At 44.5% G+C, this 17,232-nt stretch overlaps 1 protein-coding gene across 1 annotated transcript in view; it reads left to right on the top strand.

Moving 5' to 3' along the window:
* Window positions 1-11,578: 11,578 nt before the first annotated feature.
* LOC144508568 (nucleolar protein 4-like) overlaps window positions 11,579-17,232 on the top strand; it is a 276,236-nt gene continuing 270,582 nt past the window's right edge. Inside the window, exon 1 of the mRNA XM_078236640.1 lies at window positions 11,579-11,694. Within this exon, the coding sequence (XP_078092766.1) occupies window positions 11,632-11,694 (63 nt within the window). The 5' untranslated portion in view covers window positions 11,579-11,631. The remainder of the gene's footprint in view (window positions 11,695-17,232) is intronic.

Raw genomic sequence — 17,232 nt, 5'->3', positions numbered from 1 at the left:
GTAAAATCACACCCAATGAGTCTGAACATTCATGAAGGCAGATTGTCTCTGGAGTTGTTACAAACCTCAAGGTGCTGTGCAGAATTTTCATCCCACATATCAGTCCATCATTATGTGGATATTGGATCATTTCAGACAAGCCACCACATGATGGAAATTGGTAAGTGTGCTGCCCAATAAATTAATAGACCCAGATTTTGTGGTCAATGGTGAATCAAGGATGCTCACCGCTGACCTTGATGAAAGCTGCCCGCACAGTTTTAGCAATCTGTGTGGTGTGGATTTACCCTTTCCTAGTGTTAGTTTGAATCTGGCACTAAGTTAAGGGAATCGCCAGCTATCCAACCACAGTGAGGAGGGTAAGCAGCCAATCATACTGAAGTATTCTTAAAGTCAGCAAACCAGAAAGTAAGACTCATTGATTTTCCTTCACATTTTACTGTCAATGATGGACAGAAAGTGAAATGAATAATGTACGTTGCAGCAGAAGCTGAAATGCCACAAACAAACTTAAAATTACACATTCAAAATGTATTTTAATTATAATGGAGAAATGTGACATTTTCATAAATATAAAATTAGTTTTCCAGGGCTAGAGAAGTTGTCAGCAGTAATTATGAACATAGTACACTGTTAAAAAACCCAGTTACACCTCATTTGACAATGTGCCACTTTTCAAGGGATTTTCTAATAGCGAGAATAATAACCTGAAAGGGCATGCTCTCATCTGTTCAGCAATTTCTATTTGATTGCATTCTGCAGGAAATTCTTGAATGGTGGAGCAGGTTTCACAGGCCGAATGGCCCACTTCTGATCCTATTTCATTTGCTCATATGATGACAAATGGATGAAAATTCCTAAGCTGAAGGTGGGTCATTTTGTAATTTGTGTTTTTGGTGCATGGAAGTGGAAAATCTCCCTTTTTGTTTTTAATCTGGTGCATCTTCTGCGTAACTACAATTTTCAGTTGTGTGCAGTCAGGACAGAGCTGAAGATGTTACAGGACAAAAATTTTTATTTTTGTTCATGAAAAAGCCTTTGTTCAACTGTTACTAATAAAAACAGTTCCAAATTGCAAAACTATTGAGTATGTATTAGAAAAAATGTTCAAAATATGAATTATTTGTTTGCAAATGGTGCAAAAGAGCAGTGTTAACTGCTCATGATAGTTTTAATAACAATCTATATAAAATACAATGCATTAATTGTCATCGTGGCTCAAGAAAAGATGAATTAGCCAATAAGCATTTCACAGGGGTTCCATTATTTTATGGTTGTAGTTACATTCAATGCCTCTCAGTGCTGTGCTAGTTTCTGAATGATCTGAATTTCAAATGATGGTTGTTGCACAAATGATGTAACATAGCAGCAAATGGTAAGATCTCGGGGGAATTCACATGTCTGAAGCGGACTGTCTTTTATTTTTGATACAAGCGTGTATATTGTCCCATCAGAGATGCACAAATACAAGTGCGTAGCATAAAACATCAGCATTTTTTTGCTATACTTTGATCTAAAAAAAACCAACAAAAATCCCACGTGAATTATTCAGGATTCATTTCCCAATAATAACCAGCAATTTCCTGGATTGTGGAATATTTAATTTAGAAAGGAACATAATGTTCATGTTATGCTACCAATCACTCAAATTTCATGCTATGTAAATAAGAATTTATCATCCATTAATTGGCAGCATAGTACTAAAGTTCCTCTGTCTTCCTAAAAAGCAAGCATTTACGAGTTCTTGGTCTAGTGGGGCTCAATGGAGTACTTCCTCACCTACCCCGATATTTTCAAGCAGATTTATACAATTTCTTAAAGTGCTACCAGTTTGAAGCCTGAGATATAGATGATTGTTTGTAATTGCAGTTTATCACAATCTTAAAAAATAGCTTGCAACTTTAACTTGTAGATGCTGACATGGAATAGTTAGAAACTATTATTTCACCACTGGAACGTTGACTCAAATTCAGTCCACGTTCAGGAACTGGTCATCTCAGTTGGTAAGGATGCTAAGATAAGATAGCTTCTAATTCCCCAATCTATGGCAGTCGGTAACAAAAAAACTAAGCTGAAATTCATCACTGAAACAAATTCATTACGGAAACAATTGCTCAAGAGATCATCAGAATCATGTGTGTTAACTCTCATGGATGAGCAGCCAGCAAAACTAGTACTGGAGGAGGATAGTGTTATTGTATCAAAGGTTGCAGGTTGATCAAGGGAGACAAGAAGGAATCATTCACTGTGGTCACACAGCGAGCATTGATCCTAATTTTGGTTATGGCTATTTTGGTACTCTGTGTGGAGTGGAAACTTGATGGGATGGTTTCAAACAGGGAGTTATTGGAGAGGGGGGTCCGGGAGATGCCAAAACCTTTATGTACCTGGGCAAAGAAGGAGAAGTTGGAGATTGGGCATTAATCAACAAGAACAGAGAGCGCTGTGTTTTTTGAGGGAATGGGATGGTGCTGGTAGTTTTGAAAGGGAGGAATACTGATGACAGAGTCAATGTCATCCAGAATCATGCCAGGAAGGAAAGTTGTCTGGTGGGAGTAGGGTTAAGGCAACAGGAAGTGAGTCCCTTGGATAAAATAAGCTTGGGAATGGAAGAGAAAGGCTAGGACAAGTTAAGCAAAAGGAAGGATAAAGTGTCAGAAGGAATTGAACAAATGGTCACCGTTTTGATGAAGAATAAATCTTTGTGCCATTCACACTTGTTTTAAAGGTGATATAGGGGTTGGAAAACAGAAGAAGAGGATTTAGAGAAGTGAAGAGAGAACATTCATATCCAAACATAAGGTGCTATTTTTGCTGATATTGATTTACTTTGTATAATATTATTTCTAAAAGTAATTTCTACCTTGCCATAGAACTTGCTTGCTATTTGGTGTGGCTTATAAAAAGCACCATACTTGTTTGATATAGCATGCATATATTCTTTTATCTACAATTTGGGCTTTTACTAAACTGGAAACTCAGTTTATTCAAGATAATTAAAGATTATTTTTTGGGATAATTTTAACAATTTACACTCACGCGATTTTGGAAATTCAAGTGTGGAGATTAGTGATCCCTGCTGGATTTTCCATTCACGAAAATTAATAGATGGAACATCATATGCAGTCTGCTGACCTGTGTGCTAAAATTTCTGGAATCCGTTCTTATCAGGCGGCTCTTTGTCCACAACTTTCTAAACTTTAACTTCTGGTTTATTTCTAATTTGCTTTGCATTTTCTTCCCAATCACCACTTCTACATATGCAAGGTGTTATACAAGAAAAATATTATACATGTAAATATATTCACATTTATATAGTGCACCTCAAGTAATAAAACCTAACAGGAAACTTTATAAAGAGAAGGGATGAGTACCAAGAAGGAAATTCAGAGTTGAAGTGATCGAGTGAAGTGTTTTAATTGCAGGGACTTGTACTGTGTAGGTTGCAGGATAGTGACCCAAGTGTGTCCATCGGCCATGTTTGTGCTTACTAGTAGAGCTGGTGTCCTTGTAGATTAGCTTTCAGATGGTAATATTTTGATAATCTGTGCATAATCCAGCACCTGTGACACTTAGGCACATGTGTGAAAAACAAAGACCTTGACATTAGCTCCACTGTTAAGGATAAATGTGGAGTGGCAATGACTCAAATTCCAAAGGCTCTTAACAGCAATGGTGGGAGAATGAGAGGATTCTCGAGAATTTCAGGGTGCTCCTTTTCTAATTCCCGTTCCGCTGACTCCTGAAATTTACACTGAACAGAATTATTATTGCAAAATTGTCTGACCATTAGTAGGTCAGACAAACCCATCACATGACAAAGCTTGCATTGCATTGCAGGGAATAAGCACTCAGTGAATTCTGCTGTGCAGTGGTGGAACAGCTAACATCAAAGGATCAACAATGTTATCCATGCTCATCTACCACAGGCTATTTATTCTGGTGTCATTTTCTCACCATTTTTTACTTAAAATCCAAAAAATTAGAATCATAATGAAGCCGCATTTTTATGATATTTCAGTTTACATATTGAAAATGAAGATTAAGCAAGCTTTCATCTTTCTGATTCATGAGAAGGTTCTGAGCTGTCCCAAACTGGCCTTAGGGTGTTTTCCATTGATGAAAACTGTTAGACAGTCGATTAAATACAGTAAATCCTTTGTATACCAAAAAAGAAATCAGATCAGCTACTTCCAAAATAATAAACAGCAATATTATTCAAAAAAGAGAGCTTTGATGTGCTTCTTCAGTGTAAGAAATGGAAGTTCAATCTTCCTAAAGTTCTAGATATGGAAAACATAGCCACAGTCCATAAACTGCAGCATTTAGCCTTTATGGTTTCTATAATGTGTGAAGGTATCACTATGCATAACTGGATTTTTAAAAAATGCCGCACTGAGGACTTGTGCCAAAATTGAGAGATCTCTCCCATCGACCAGTCAAGCAACAGCCTAATGTTGTCATACTTAACAAATCATGCATTTCAGCGTACCAGATCCACCATCATCCTCCCTGGGTTTATCCTGTCGCATGGGCAAACTTAGCAGAAGTGATGGCACAGTGCTGTACAGTCAAAGAGGAAGTGGCCTTGGGAGACCTCAAAATTGATTCTGGACTCCATGATGTCTCATATATCAGATCAAGCAGAGGCAAAGAAATCACGTGCTGATTACTACCTTCCTTCAGCTGGTAAATCAATGCATACTGGATGGAAAACTTCAATGTCCATCGCTAAGAGTGACTCTTTAGCACCGCTAATGATGGAGCTGAATACGATGGGCCTGCAACAAGCGGGGAGGACTGAATCAAGGGAAAAGTCTATTTGACTTTGTTCTTTCCAATTTATATGTCACAGATGCACTTACACACAACAGTATTTGTTGTGACAGTATCTTTTAATGGGATTACAATCTCTGAATTTCCCCAACATCATAATCTGGGGGTTACTATTGACCCTGAACATAACTGGACCAGCCACAGAAATACAATGGCTTGAACAGTAGCTCAAATGCTCAGAATCACATTAGCTGTTCTCCAGTCATCTGGCATGTGCCCCATGGCCAGAGAGGAATTAGAAATTTGGGTCAGAGCCTCTGCAATCTCTTCCCTTGCTTCCCACAGCAGCCTGGGGCACAATTCATCCGGTATTCTGCAACAAATTAGGAAAGCAAAGAGGGGATATGAGAAAGCTCTGGCTGGTGAAAGTAGGGAAAATCCCAAGATTTTCTATAAGTATATCAATGGGAAGAGGATAACCAGGGAAAGAGTAGGGCCCATTAAAGACCAAGGGAGCAATCTGTGGGTGCAGCCAGAGGGCATTGGTAGAGTGCTGAATGAATACTTCACATCTGTCTTTACCCAAGTGGATGAGGAAGAAAGTATAGAAATCAGGGACAGAGACTGTGAGGTTCTTGAGCAAATTGACATAGGGAAGGACAAGGTATTGGAGGTGTTGGCAGGCTTAAAAGTGGATAAATGTCCAGGTCCAGATGAATTGTGGCCTAGGCTGCTGTGGGAGGCAAGGGAGGAGATTGCAGAGTCTCTGACCAAAATTTTTCATTCTGCTCATGCCACAGGGCAGGTGCCAGATGACTGGAGAACAGTGAATGTGGTTCTGCGATTTAAGAAGTGCTGTCAAGATAAACCAGGAAACTACAGACCTGTGAGTCTCACATCAGTGGAAGAGAAACTATTGGAGAAACTTCTGAAGGAGAGCATCTATCTCCACTTGGAGAGGCAAGGCTTGATAGTCAGCATGGCTTTGTCAGAGGGAGGTCATGTCTAACAAATTTGATTGAATTTTTTGAGGTGGTGACCAGGTGTGTAAATGAGGGTAGCACAGTTGATGTAGTTTATATGGATTTCAGCAAAGCCTTTGATAAGGTTCCACACGGGAGACTTATAAAGAAGGCAAATGCACATGCGATACAGGGAAATTTGATGAAGAGGATTCAAAATTGGCTTAATTGTAGGAGACAGAGGGTGATGACAGAAGCCGCTTAAGTGACTGGAAGCCAGTGTCCAGTGGAGTACCACAAGGATCTGTGTTGGGTCCCCTATTATTCATCATTTATATAAATGACATAGATGACTAGATGGGGGGTAGGATTAATCTATACAATAAGATATAGACAGAACGATCAAATGGACAGATAAGTGGCAGATGGAATTTAACCCTAAAAGGTGTGAGGTGATACACTTTGGAAGGAGTAATTTGACAATGAAGTATTCAATGAATGGCATGACACTAGGAAGTTCTATGGAACAAAGGGACCTTGGCGTGTGTGTCCATAGATCTCCGAAGATGGAAGGGCATGTTAGTAGGGTGGTGAAAAAGGCATTTGGGACACTTACCTTTATCAATCAAGACATAGATTACAAAAGCAGGGAAGTCATGATGGAGTTGTATAGAACTTTGGTGAGGCCACAGCTAGAGTACTGTGTGCAGTTCTGGTCGCCACATTATAGGAAGGATGTGATTGCACTGGAGGGGGTGCAGAGGAAATTCACCAGGATGCTGCCTGGGATGGAACATTTAAATTATGAAGAGAGGTTGGATAGGCTTGGGTTATTTTCATTGGAGCAGAGAAGACTGAGGGGGCGACGTGATTGAGGGGGCAGGAGGTTTAAGGGGGATGTGAGGAAAAACCTTTTTTACCCAGAAGGTGGTGACAGTCTGGAATGCGTTGCCTGGGAGGATGGTAGAGGTGAGTTGCCTCACATCCTTTAGGGAGTACCTGGATGAGCAGTTGGCACATCATAACATTCAAGGTTATCGGCCAAGTGCTGGTAAATGGGATTAGGTGGGAGGTCAGGTGTTTCTCGTGTGTTGGTGAGGACTCGATGGGCCTAAGGGTCTCTTTGCATTGTATGATTCTATGATTCAAAATAAATAATTTCCTGATTTTCCAAGGCTTTTCTACCATCTACAAGGCACAGGTCAGGAGTGAAATGGAATACTCTCCACTTGCCTGAATGTGTGCAGTTCCAACAATACTCAGGAAGCTTGATTCCATCCAGACGAAGCAGCCTGCTTGATCTACACCCATCCATCACCTCAAGCACCACCAGTGCATCATGGTTGCAGAACGCATCATCTACAAGAAGCACTGCAGCAACTCAAGAAGACTTCTTTGACCGCACCTTCCAAAACCACATGCTCTATCACTGAGAAGGGAAAGGACAGCAAAGGCATAGGGGCACCCGCACCTCCAGGTGCCCCTCCATGCCATGGACAATTGATCTGGAAAATACATTATTGTTCCTCGATCACTGGGTCAAATTCTGAAACTTCCTACCTAACAGCAATGTGGATGTACCAACAGGTTGCAATGGTTTAAGAAGGCAGCAAACAGGCAATTAGGAATGGGTTGGCCTTTCAGAAATGCCCACTCACATGAATAAATCCAAAACACAATCACTTTAAATCCCAGGCATCTAGTTTTAGAACTAATTGGAATGACACCCGGGAAAACATCACATGGAGAAGGAATCCAAGAGTAGTTGCTCGTCAGCAATTTAATTGAAGGCTCAGGCAATATCATTAACTGCAAGAATAAAACTTCAGTGCTCCTTAAAAAACAAAGAAATAACAAGTTTCAACTGCAGTCATGTAATTATTCCTCAGTAGTGGTTGTTGTTTTATGGTACATACAGTTTCAATTATCTGTGTGTTTGTGGGGATGCACAAATTTGGGTCAATATTGCCATTAGTAGTTACTGTCAGTGTCAATGTCAAGTATAGTTCCCAGGATAATGTGTCTTATGGTTCAGACTGAAGGATTAACCAAATTCACATCAGTTTATCAAGAAATATTTTGCAGCTAACTGGGAAGTTCTATTGCCAGAATACAATGCCAGGTTTCCCTGTTAAAATATATTTTCAAAGCCACTGAATAATTTATAATCGCCATCTGAACTACAAAGTTATAATGCAATTTTGAACTTCCTGGGTCTTTATTATCAGCATATTTTATACAAGTAATCTCATGTCCCCATACATTTCCTTTCTACAAATCCATACATATGTTGTCACGTATTCTGTCACAACACCTTGTTCTTCATAAATTCTGATTTCCATATTTCTGTTGAAAACGGCATAGGTAAATTTGCCACCCTGTATTTATACTCTCCTGCCAGTTGCGACGCTATAGTGTCTAAGGTTTGCATCTCCCAGCTCCTCAGCCTACACTACCAAAAACAATTGTAGCTCCAACCAACTCTATTTATCTGCTTCCCAGATTGACATTAAAGTTTTGCTTTTCAACTGAAAATAATATGTTAATGAAAAAAGGACAGAGTATTTGACTTTAAAGTAAGGATAGAAATTTAATTTGCATTTCCTGGACCAATTATTTCATGTCCACTATTCGTGCTTCACTCAAAAGCCATTATTGGTCTTGACTCCCTCATATGCAATGCTACAGGAAATTTTCTAGTATAGAATAAACACAAAGGCTTTCATTTACAGAGTGTTATTAATTGTACACATGTAATGTGTTAATTCTGAATTTGGACATTTTATTGTGCAGCTTGGCATGAAGATGTAAGTTCATAGAAGTATAAGTGCACCTTGTGACATTGAAAGATGTATCATATAGTTTTAAGGCATGATAGTGTACTAGGATTCAGCATATCTCACATACAGAATAATTAATACCTGGGAGTAATTACAAGGCAATAAATGAAACGAGTCTCACCTGGCCTCATAAATCACAAAAGAGTGTAGCTCAAGTGGTTCATGAGCCCAGAGATTAGACTACTTCCCTGAATTAATTCCAGGCTATCTCTTTTTTAAAAAAATACATATAACGTGTGGTTCATTTTGTGGAATGATTTTATTATGTTTGGTTCATTATCTGCTTCATCAGCTGCGTTTCAATGCCAACACCCACTGCCAGTCTGCTGCATATCACCATTGTGTGATGATGGCACAGAAAAGCAAAAGATTGTGATATAATTGCTGAAAATTATCAAGAAATAATTTCGAACTGAGCATCAGGATATTGTAGGGCCAGTGTTGATTAGACTTAAATGCATAAATGTCAATAGCTAAATGTATGGGGATAAAATTGACAGGAAACATAAAAGGGAGCATTATATTAATAAACCCATGAAGATAGCTGTTGTTTCCAGCAGGGTTTCTGCCGATTTATATATAAACTTATAAACCATGAGAAACAGGGCATTTTTAAACGCATCGAAAAGCGTATGACGTTAATATTAGGCGTAAACAAAGTTGGAACTGGAAATACAATAAGGAAATAGCCGGCACCTTGTGAGGATTCAGTCCACTCTAGTGCCTTTGAAGCATTTCATTGTTTTCTAGTGAGAGTGACAGCTATATCGTACCGCTGACCTCAGTCCTACAAATAAGTTTCCAGTGACAAACCACTGCTGTAAGCATGTTAGATCTATGGATTTGCACTCGGACAAATGTTTACGGCAGTGCAGCCATGGCAACAGATGAACTGCTGTTCCAGGTTAGTTGGATGTTCTATTTACGAGGAGAAGCAGAGTCTCGACTGCCTGCTTGCATACATAAATTTATCACTCACGCTCGGTGGTGTTCCGAAACTTACCTTACACTATTTTACAAGTACAGACTCAGCATAGGTTTTTTTTAAAAGTTGTACGTCTGTCCAGTTGCGTTTCCAACATGACAAAATGTGGATAGATTTGGAACTAAACTGAAGAGGTCGAGTTAATACTTAACTATAAAGGCACTTCACTGAAAAGCTAGTGTTATTTATTAAATGTGTCAATCAGGGAACGCGTTGAGAACATGAATGTTAACAGTTATGTTGTATTTAATAGCGAGACATGGGATCTGCGAAACAGTGTGTTTGGGATAAAAGAAATGTTAACAACTCGGGCCCAGGTGCATAGTTGAGAACTGGAATTAGTTTCCAACAATTGCAAACCACAAATAATCCAGTAGGCAGAACGCGCGCCATACAGCCGATGACCCCCATAGTGGAGGGTGTATCAGTTTTGGTTTCTCTGTTGTGTGTTTCTATCTATTTCGACAATTATAATAGTGAATGTATTCAATAGTTTAGTTCAAATTAGTATGACAATTTAAATTTTAAATGTGCAGCTACGTTTTCTCAATTAATATACATTTCATGCAATTTTTACACCAACTTTTTAAATAAATCAAAACACAAAAACTAAATATGTCCGCCTGGTGTGAAGTGTTAAATAGTAAGTCCATGTTTACTCGAGACACTAAATTACATATTAGATTCCAGCATCAGTTGTACCCAATTTATATTTTGCAATCCACGGATGTGTGAAATTGAGATGTAATAGAAAAATATGCATACACATTTGAAAACTCACTCTATTAGGCAGCTTAAGGGCAACTAGGGATGGACAATAAATGCTGGCCAGCCTATGTCCCACGAAAGGTTAAAAAAAATGATGTCTGAATATGTATTTGGGACAGGTTTGTCATTAATCAGTGCCATCAGGTGGGCTGTGGAGCTTCAGACTGTATCTATGTTCTCCGTTTAGCAGATTCAAGGGGGAGGCACAGAAAATAATGTTACCAATGCATATGTAAACCTTAAAATATTCGTAGCAAATCTTCCAGTGTCGCCCATACTTACTCCCAGAGCATTTAAAAGAGTGACACTGGTCCATACGGGCTTTGCAGGAAGGGGAAATAGGGAAACAAGCTATTTTAAATTCTAATGCTGGCAGTTGCTGTAATCCCAGCTAAAAGCCTTTGCCTTTGTTACAGAGGTGCGCTGCACAGCGAAGGAGCCTCTAAACCCTGAGGACTGCCCCCGCCGCTCGCTCCATTCCCAGCCCACGCAGGCGCACTCCGCCGCATTCCTAAATGGGACATCTGGCCGTGACATCATTGATTGGCTGTCACCCGAAGAAACTTTTGTCAGTGCGTCCAATCAGGTCAGCGGGTGAGAGGAGGAAGAGGAAGGGGGGGCTGGACCAGGAACAGAGACCCCTCTGGAGGCGCATTTCCAACACTACACCATCCACCTTAGAGCGGCTCATCCGGACCTTAGAGCCAGCCCCAAACCTCTCACCCACTGGCTCCAACATCCAACCTGCAACAAGCTGTTCCTTCCACAACTACAAATCCGCTGCTTCAGTGGCACTGACCATGCCTGGCTGGCCATCAGATTGATTGATCCCGGACGGTCTAATGTGAGCTGGTGTTGCAATTTTTTTTGCAGAGGGGGGGTGGGGGGGGATAGGTGGTGAGGAGATCCTCCGCAAAAAAAAAGGTACCGAAGTGCTCACAAACTGAGCTCGTTTTTCTCCTTCGTTTAAAGGAGGGATTTTTTTTTGACGGAGGTGTAAATTTTCTCTCCACCCCCCCCATCCCCACCTCCACCACCCCCCCCCCCCCCACACACTCACACACACAAACCTTTCTACATGGCGAACAAAGCCATCGATTGGGAGAACAGCGGGGATCGCGACATGTACGGTCACTTTCAGGACTGGTGTCTGAGAACCTACGGGGATTCGGGCAAAACAAAGACGGTCACTCGGAAAAAATACGACCGGATCGTACAGCTCTTGAGCGGAGTCGAGCTCGGCGCGGTCGATAATGCCAAATTCAAATTTTGGGTGAAATCGAAGGGATTCCAGCTAGGGATGGGCGATCAGAAAAAGGGTGCAGCCGGAAAACCAGCGGTATACGTACCAGTAAAAACAACGGTTAGTCTCCCAGAGTGGGGGATTTATTTATTATCTTATCAATAAATGTTTTGTCTGTCTTAAAGTCTGGGCTAGTTTACTGTGCAGTGTAAAATTTTCAGGCGGCCCTCTCTGGCTGTCACGTACTGATTTGCATGACTGCCTAGTGTTGAACACCTGGCCACTGTCTCCATGTAAAATAAGGTAAATAAATAGTCGTTCCCAAATGCAGGAGCCCTGCATCTGAACTTTGCACAGGTCTGGTCTTTTAAAAAAAAGCTAGATATTCAGGTCATTTCGGAGGAAAACAGATACAGCCCGAAGGAAGAACTCTTGCGAATTAAAGACGCAATCTATGGCACTGCATGTTCATTGAACTGCAAAATGATGTTGCAAGTTTGTACGACTTTCCAAATTGTAACCTAGCCAGTATGGTACAGCATCTATTTATAGGATAGAAGTTAGCGATTCGCCTGTTTCCTATTTTTTGGGGGGAAGATTAATAGCCTGTGGAATAGCTGATGGGAATTTGTTTGGGATTTTTTTGAAAAAAGAATGAGGAGCTCGGTGACCATAGGTCGATGTTCGGGAATACCATTCCGCAGTGATGTGCTGCCGTGATGCCCCCTGGCACATATCAACTGTTTCCTGCTCCCTCTACCCATCAGTCTCTGTGTTTCTCTCCTGGTTTATTTCTAAAGCTTTAAATTGTGCTTACGCTTATTTTCCTTATGTGTTACCATCAGCTGTCTCTGCCCCATCTTCGCCTCGCCTTTATTTTTATCCGGTGACATCTTAAACGGTATGGTTTCTGTGACCAGTCTCAACCTCCCTGTCTGACACACACTCCTGTTAGTCAGGTCTCCCTTTTTTTATTTTTCGGAAGATTATAGGATCCTTTCGTTTTATGTAAAACGAATGGCCAAGCACGGATTAAAAGTCAATCTTACGGATCTAAAAGTGTCCAACCTAGTTTGTTAGTCTCCCTTTTCATCGCTTCATCTTGTTTTTCTTACCTCTTGCCCCCCCGCCCCCACCCTGTCCCCGTGCCTCTCCCTCACCCATTCCGTCTCTCCCCCTCTCTCCATCCCCCATCTCCCACTCCCCTCTCTCCATCCCCCACTCCCCATCCCCCTTTCCCTCCACCCCCTCCCTCCTCCCACCCTCCCACCCATCTCTCCCTCCCATCTCCCCCTCCCTCCCTCCCATCTCCCCCTCCTCCCCCATCTCCCCCTCCCTCCTTCCCATCTCCCCTCCCCCACCTCATCCTCTCTCCCATCTCCTCCCCCCACAACCCCCATCCCGTATCCCCTCCCCCATCTCCCCCTCCCTCCCATCTCCCCCTCCCATCTCCTCATCACCCCCTCCCCCCATCACCCCCTCCCTCCCCACTGCCCCTCTCCCCATTCCCTCCCCCACCGCCCCCTCTCCCCATCCTATCCCCATACTCTCCCTTCCCGCATCCCGTCCCTCACCCCATCCCGTCCCCCCGCCTCCATCCCCTCCCCCCACCCCCCCTCCCCCCATCTCTCTCCACATCCCCCTCCCCCCATCCTCCTCTCCCCCTCCCCATCTCCCACATCCCCTTCTTCCCATCCCCCTCTCGCCATCCCTCTCCCCCTCTTCCTCCCCATCCTCTCCTCCCCTCCCCCTCTTCCCATCCCCTCCCCCCATCCCATCCGATCCCCATCCCCTCCTCCTCATCCCCCTCTCCCCATCCTCCTCTCCCCATCCCCTTCTCCCCATCCCCCTCTCCCCCCTCCCCACCCCCTCTCCCCATCCCCTCCCTCCTCCCCATCCTCCTCCCCATCCTCTCCTCCCCTCTCCCCATCCCCGGATCCCCTCCCCCTCTCCCTATCCCATCCCCCTCCCCCATCCCCTCCCCTTCTCCCCATCCCCTCCCCCTCTCCCCATCCCCCTTCTCCCCATCCCCTCTCCCCATCCCGTCCCCCTCTCCTCATCCCATCCCATCCCCCTCTCCCCATCCCCTCCCCTCCCCCATCATCCCCTCCCCATCATCTCCCCCCCCATCATCCCCATCCCCTCCCCCATCATCCCCATCCCCTCTCCCCATCATCCCCATCCCCACCCCCCATCATCCCCATCCCCTCCCCCATCATCCCCATCCCCTCCCCCCATCATCCCCATCCCCTCCCCCCATCATCCCCATCCCCCCCCCCATCATCCCCATCCCCCCCCCCCATCATCCCCATCCCCTCCCCCCATCATCCCCATCCCCTCCCCCCATCATCCCCTCCCCCCATCATCCCCATCCCCTCCCCCCATCATCCCCATCCCCTCCCCCCATCATCCCCATCCCCTCCCCCCATCATCCCCATCCCCTCCCCCATCATCCCCATCCCCTCCCCATCATCCCCATCCCCTCCCCCCATCATCCCCATCCCCTCCCCCCATCATCCCCATCCCCCTCCCCCATCATCCCCATCCCCTCCCCCCATCATCCCCATCCCCTCCCCCCATCATCCCCTCCCCCCATCATCCCCATCCCCTCCCCCCATCATCCCCATCCCCTCCCCCCCCTCCCCCCATCATCCCCATCCCCTCCCCCCATCATCCCCATCCCCTCCCCTCCCCCCATCATCCCCATTCCCTCCCCCCATCATCCCCATCCCCTCCCCCCATCATCCCCATCCCCTCCCCCCATCATCCCTCCCCCACATCATCCCCTCCCCCCCATCATCCCCACCCCCTCCCCCCCATCATCCCCACCCCCTCCCCCCCATCATCCCCATCCCCTCCCCCCCATCATCCCCATCCCCTCCCCCCATCATCCCCATCGCCTCCCCCCATCATCCCCTCCCCCCATCATCCCCATCCCCTCCCCCCATCATCCCCATCCCCCCATCATCCCCATCCCCTCCCCCCATCATCCCCATCCCCTCCCCCCATCATCCCCATCCCCTCCCCCCATCATCCCCATTCCCTCCCCCCATCATCCCCATTCCCTCCCCCCATCATCCCCATCCCCTCCCCCCATCATCCCCTCCCCCTCCCCCACATCATCCCCTCCCCCCCATCATCCCCACCCCCTCCCCCCCATCATCCCCATCCCCTCCCCCCCATCATCCCCATCCCCTCCCCCCCATCATCCCCATCCCCTCCCCCCCATCATCCCCTCCCCCCATCATCCCCATCCCCTCCCCCCATCATCCCCATCCCCTCCCCCATCATCCCCATCCCCTCCCCCCATCATCCCCATCCCCTCCCCCCATCATCCCCATCCCCTCCCCCCATCATCCCCATCCCCTCCCCCCATCATCCCCATCCCCTCCCCCCATCATCCCCATCCCCTCCCCCCATCATCCCCATCCCCTCCCCCCATCATCCCCATTCCCTCCCCCATCATCCCCATCCCCTCCCTCCATCTCCCCCATCCCCTCCCCCCATCCCATCCCACCCCACCTCCACTATTATGACTCTCCCCATCCTGTCTCTCCCCCTCTTTTACCCGCCCCCCTTCTCCCCGCCCCTCCTGTATCCCCGCCCCCTCACTCTGTCTCCCACCCCCATCCCATCCCATTTGTCATTGCTTGCGGTACTCACTAATTAGCCTGCATTAGCACACTCCTGGCCAGGTAAATTGCACTTGGGTGAGCAGTGCAAAGCACCAGCTCTCCAGTTCATTATAATTAGCTAAATGAGCCAGTCCTTGGAGAGTAGAGCAGCGGAAACCACAAGTGGAAAACAGAAAGACGCCTGGGAGTGAAATGAATTAATAGGGGAAATTGGGAACCAATGTCATTGGGATGTTTTTTGAATTGGTATTTTTGTGGGTGTATGTGGAGAGGTTACCGACACAAATCGTAGATTTATGCAGGGGGGATCATTTAGCGCTAACCTTTCGGTTCTTCCAAGAGTGATTGCGAAATAGGTAAAAATATAGACAGTATGGAAGTCAGGCTGTGGTACAGTGGATGTACTTTGTTGCCAGGCAACAAGCTCTGCGCCCCAGCTCCTAATTCTGTGCGGGAGGCCAAGTGGATATTGACAATAATGCTCTGCACTTCATTTCTATAGAAGACTCTCACTTAAATGTTATTCCCATTGCAAGTGTATCCACTTTCTTGAAGCGAGGTTTTGTGCATAGTTTTTTAAAAATTAAATATTGACAGTAGGACTGCATCTTGCGTGCAGTACACTGGTGTTTACTGTTTCATAAACTTTATGTCTTTGCTGTTGACTACTTAAACGGACCAACTCACTTTGGTTGATCGAAGTCAACTAAATTTCAGAGAATCTTTTGTGAAAATTATAAATTAGATTAATGATTTATATGCTTAAACTGTTACATTTCTGTTTCCAAACTGGTAGGTAGGTTTGCTTTTTGATTCCTATTTTTGGAAGGTAAATCACGTTGGAGGGGACAGCTTTGACACGTGATCCATGTGTCATTTGGTTGTTGGATAAAAGAAAATTATGTTTGACGCGAAGGGCTAATGTTTTGTCTGAGATGGAAGGGAGGTAGTAACATTCCGCACTATTCAAAAATCACTGAGATGATCTTGTGTGCAAACGTCAATTCAAATCCAGGTGTTTATTTAATAAAGAGGGTGAAAAATACTTTCCTGCAGATACAGGATAAGTGCAGCCAACAATTTTGTGACCGGATAAGGCATGTCCTGCTTTATTATGTAGGATTTTGATGGTTTGGGGGCTCTCTTTTCGTGATTCCGTCGATATGTAATGAATGGGCTAGAAGAGTCAAATGTCATTTTAATTTTCTGGGATTCATTTCGTGATTCCCCCCTCAATTGCAAAAAAGGCCCATTGGTTAACGGCAACCAAATTAGTCCAATTCGGCGAGTACACGGTTCGACTTCTTTTCCATCCGTTTGCTATGAGAAATGGAAATCAGTTGCCTCGGTCGTGCCAAATACCAACTCAACTAATTATTTAGCCATAAATAAAGAATAACTTTGTTTCAACATTAATTTTGTATTATTTAGTAGGATGTTTCGATACATTACCTTTCTTGTATTATTTAGTGCTGTTTTAGATATATTACCATACTTGTATCATTTAGTACTGCGTTTAGATGCATTACCATACTTGTATCATGATTAAATATATATCTTAGGTTACACTATTAGCCCCTTTATCTATGCACTGGTTCACACATCTGATTATATAATGCATGTCTGCCTTTCAGTTTGATTCAACACATGAAGATAAAAGCGATTTCACATTGAACTGTATGGCAACGTGCTATCTCGATCTATATACAAATCTATTCAAAATACATCGATTGAATTTTTAATATAGGCAATCATATTCATACACCTCTGACTACCTGACATGCCACAATGAAAATCGAACTACAGCTCGGAGCAGCCCTTTGCAAGGCTCCACCGTACCGTGCATGCTGTGGGATTAGAGCTCGCCCTACCAGGATCCTACTTCTCATCTAGACAGTGGCGTTACCATAGAGACACTCATTACCTGTCTGCCTGGCAGAGTGGACCCAGGCACTTGGCTCCAGTCGCCTTTTCAGGAATTAACTTTAATGGGAGTCCTGCCATCCCCAGCTCACGGCCGTGT

This window comes from Mustelus asterias, chromosome 20 (genome assembly GCF_964213995.1).
Source record: "Mustelus asterias chromosome 20, sMusAst1.hap1.1, whole genome shotgun sequence".
NCBI lineage: Eukaryota > Metazoa > Chordata > Chondrichthyes > Carcharhiniformes > Triakidae > Mustelus > Mustelus asterias.
The sequence above is the reverse complement of the archived record's forward strand: the minus strand, read 5'-3'. Positions and strand labels throughout refer to the sequence as shown.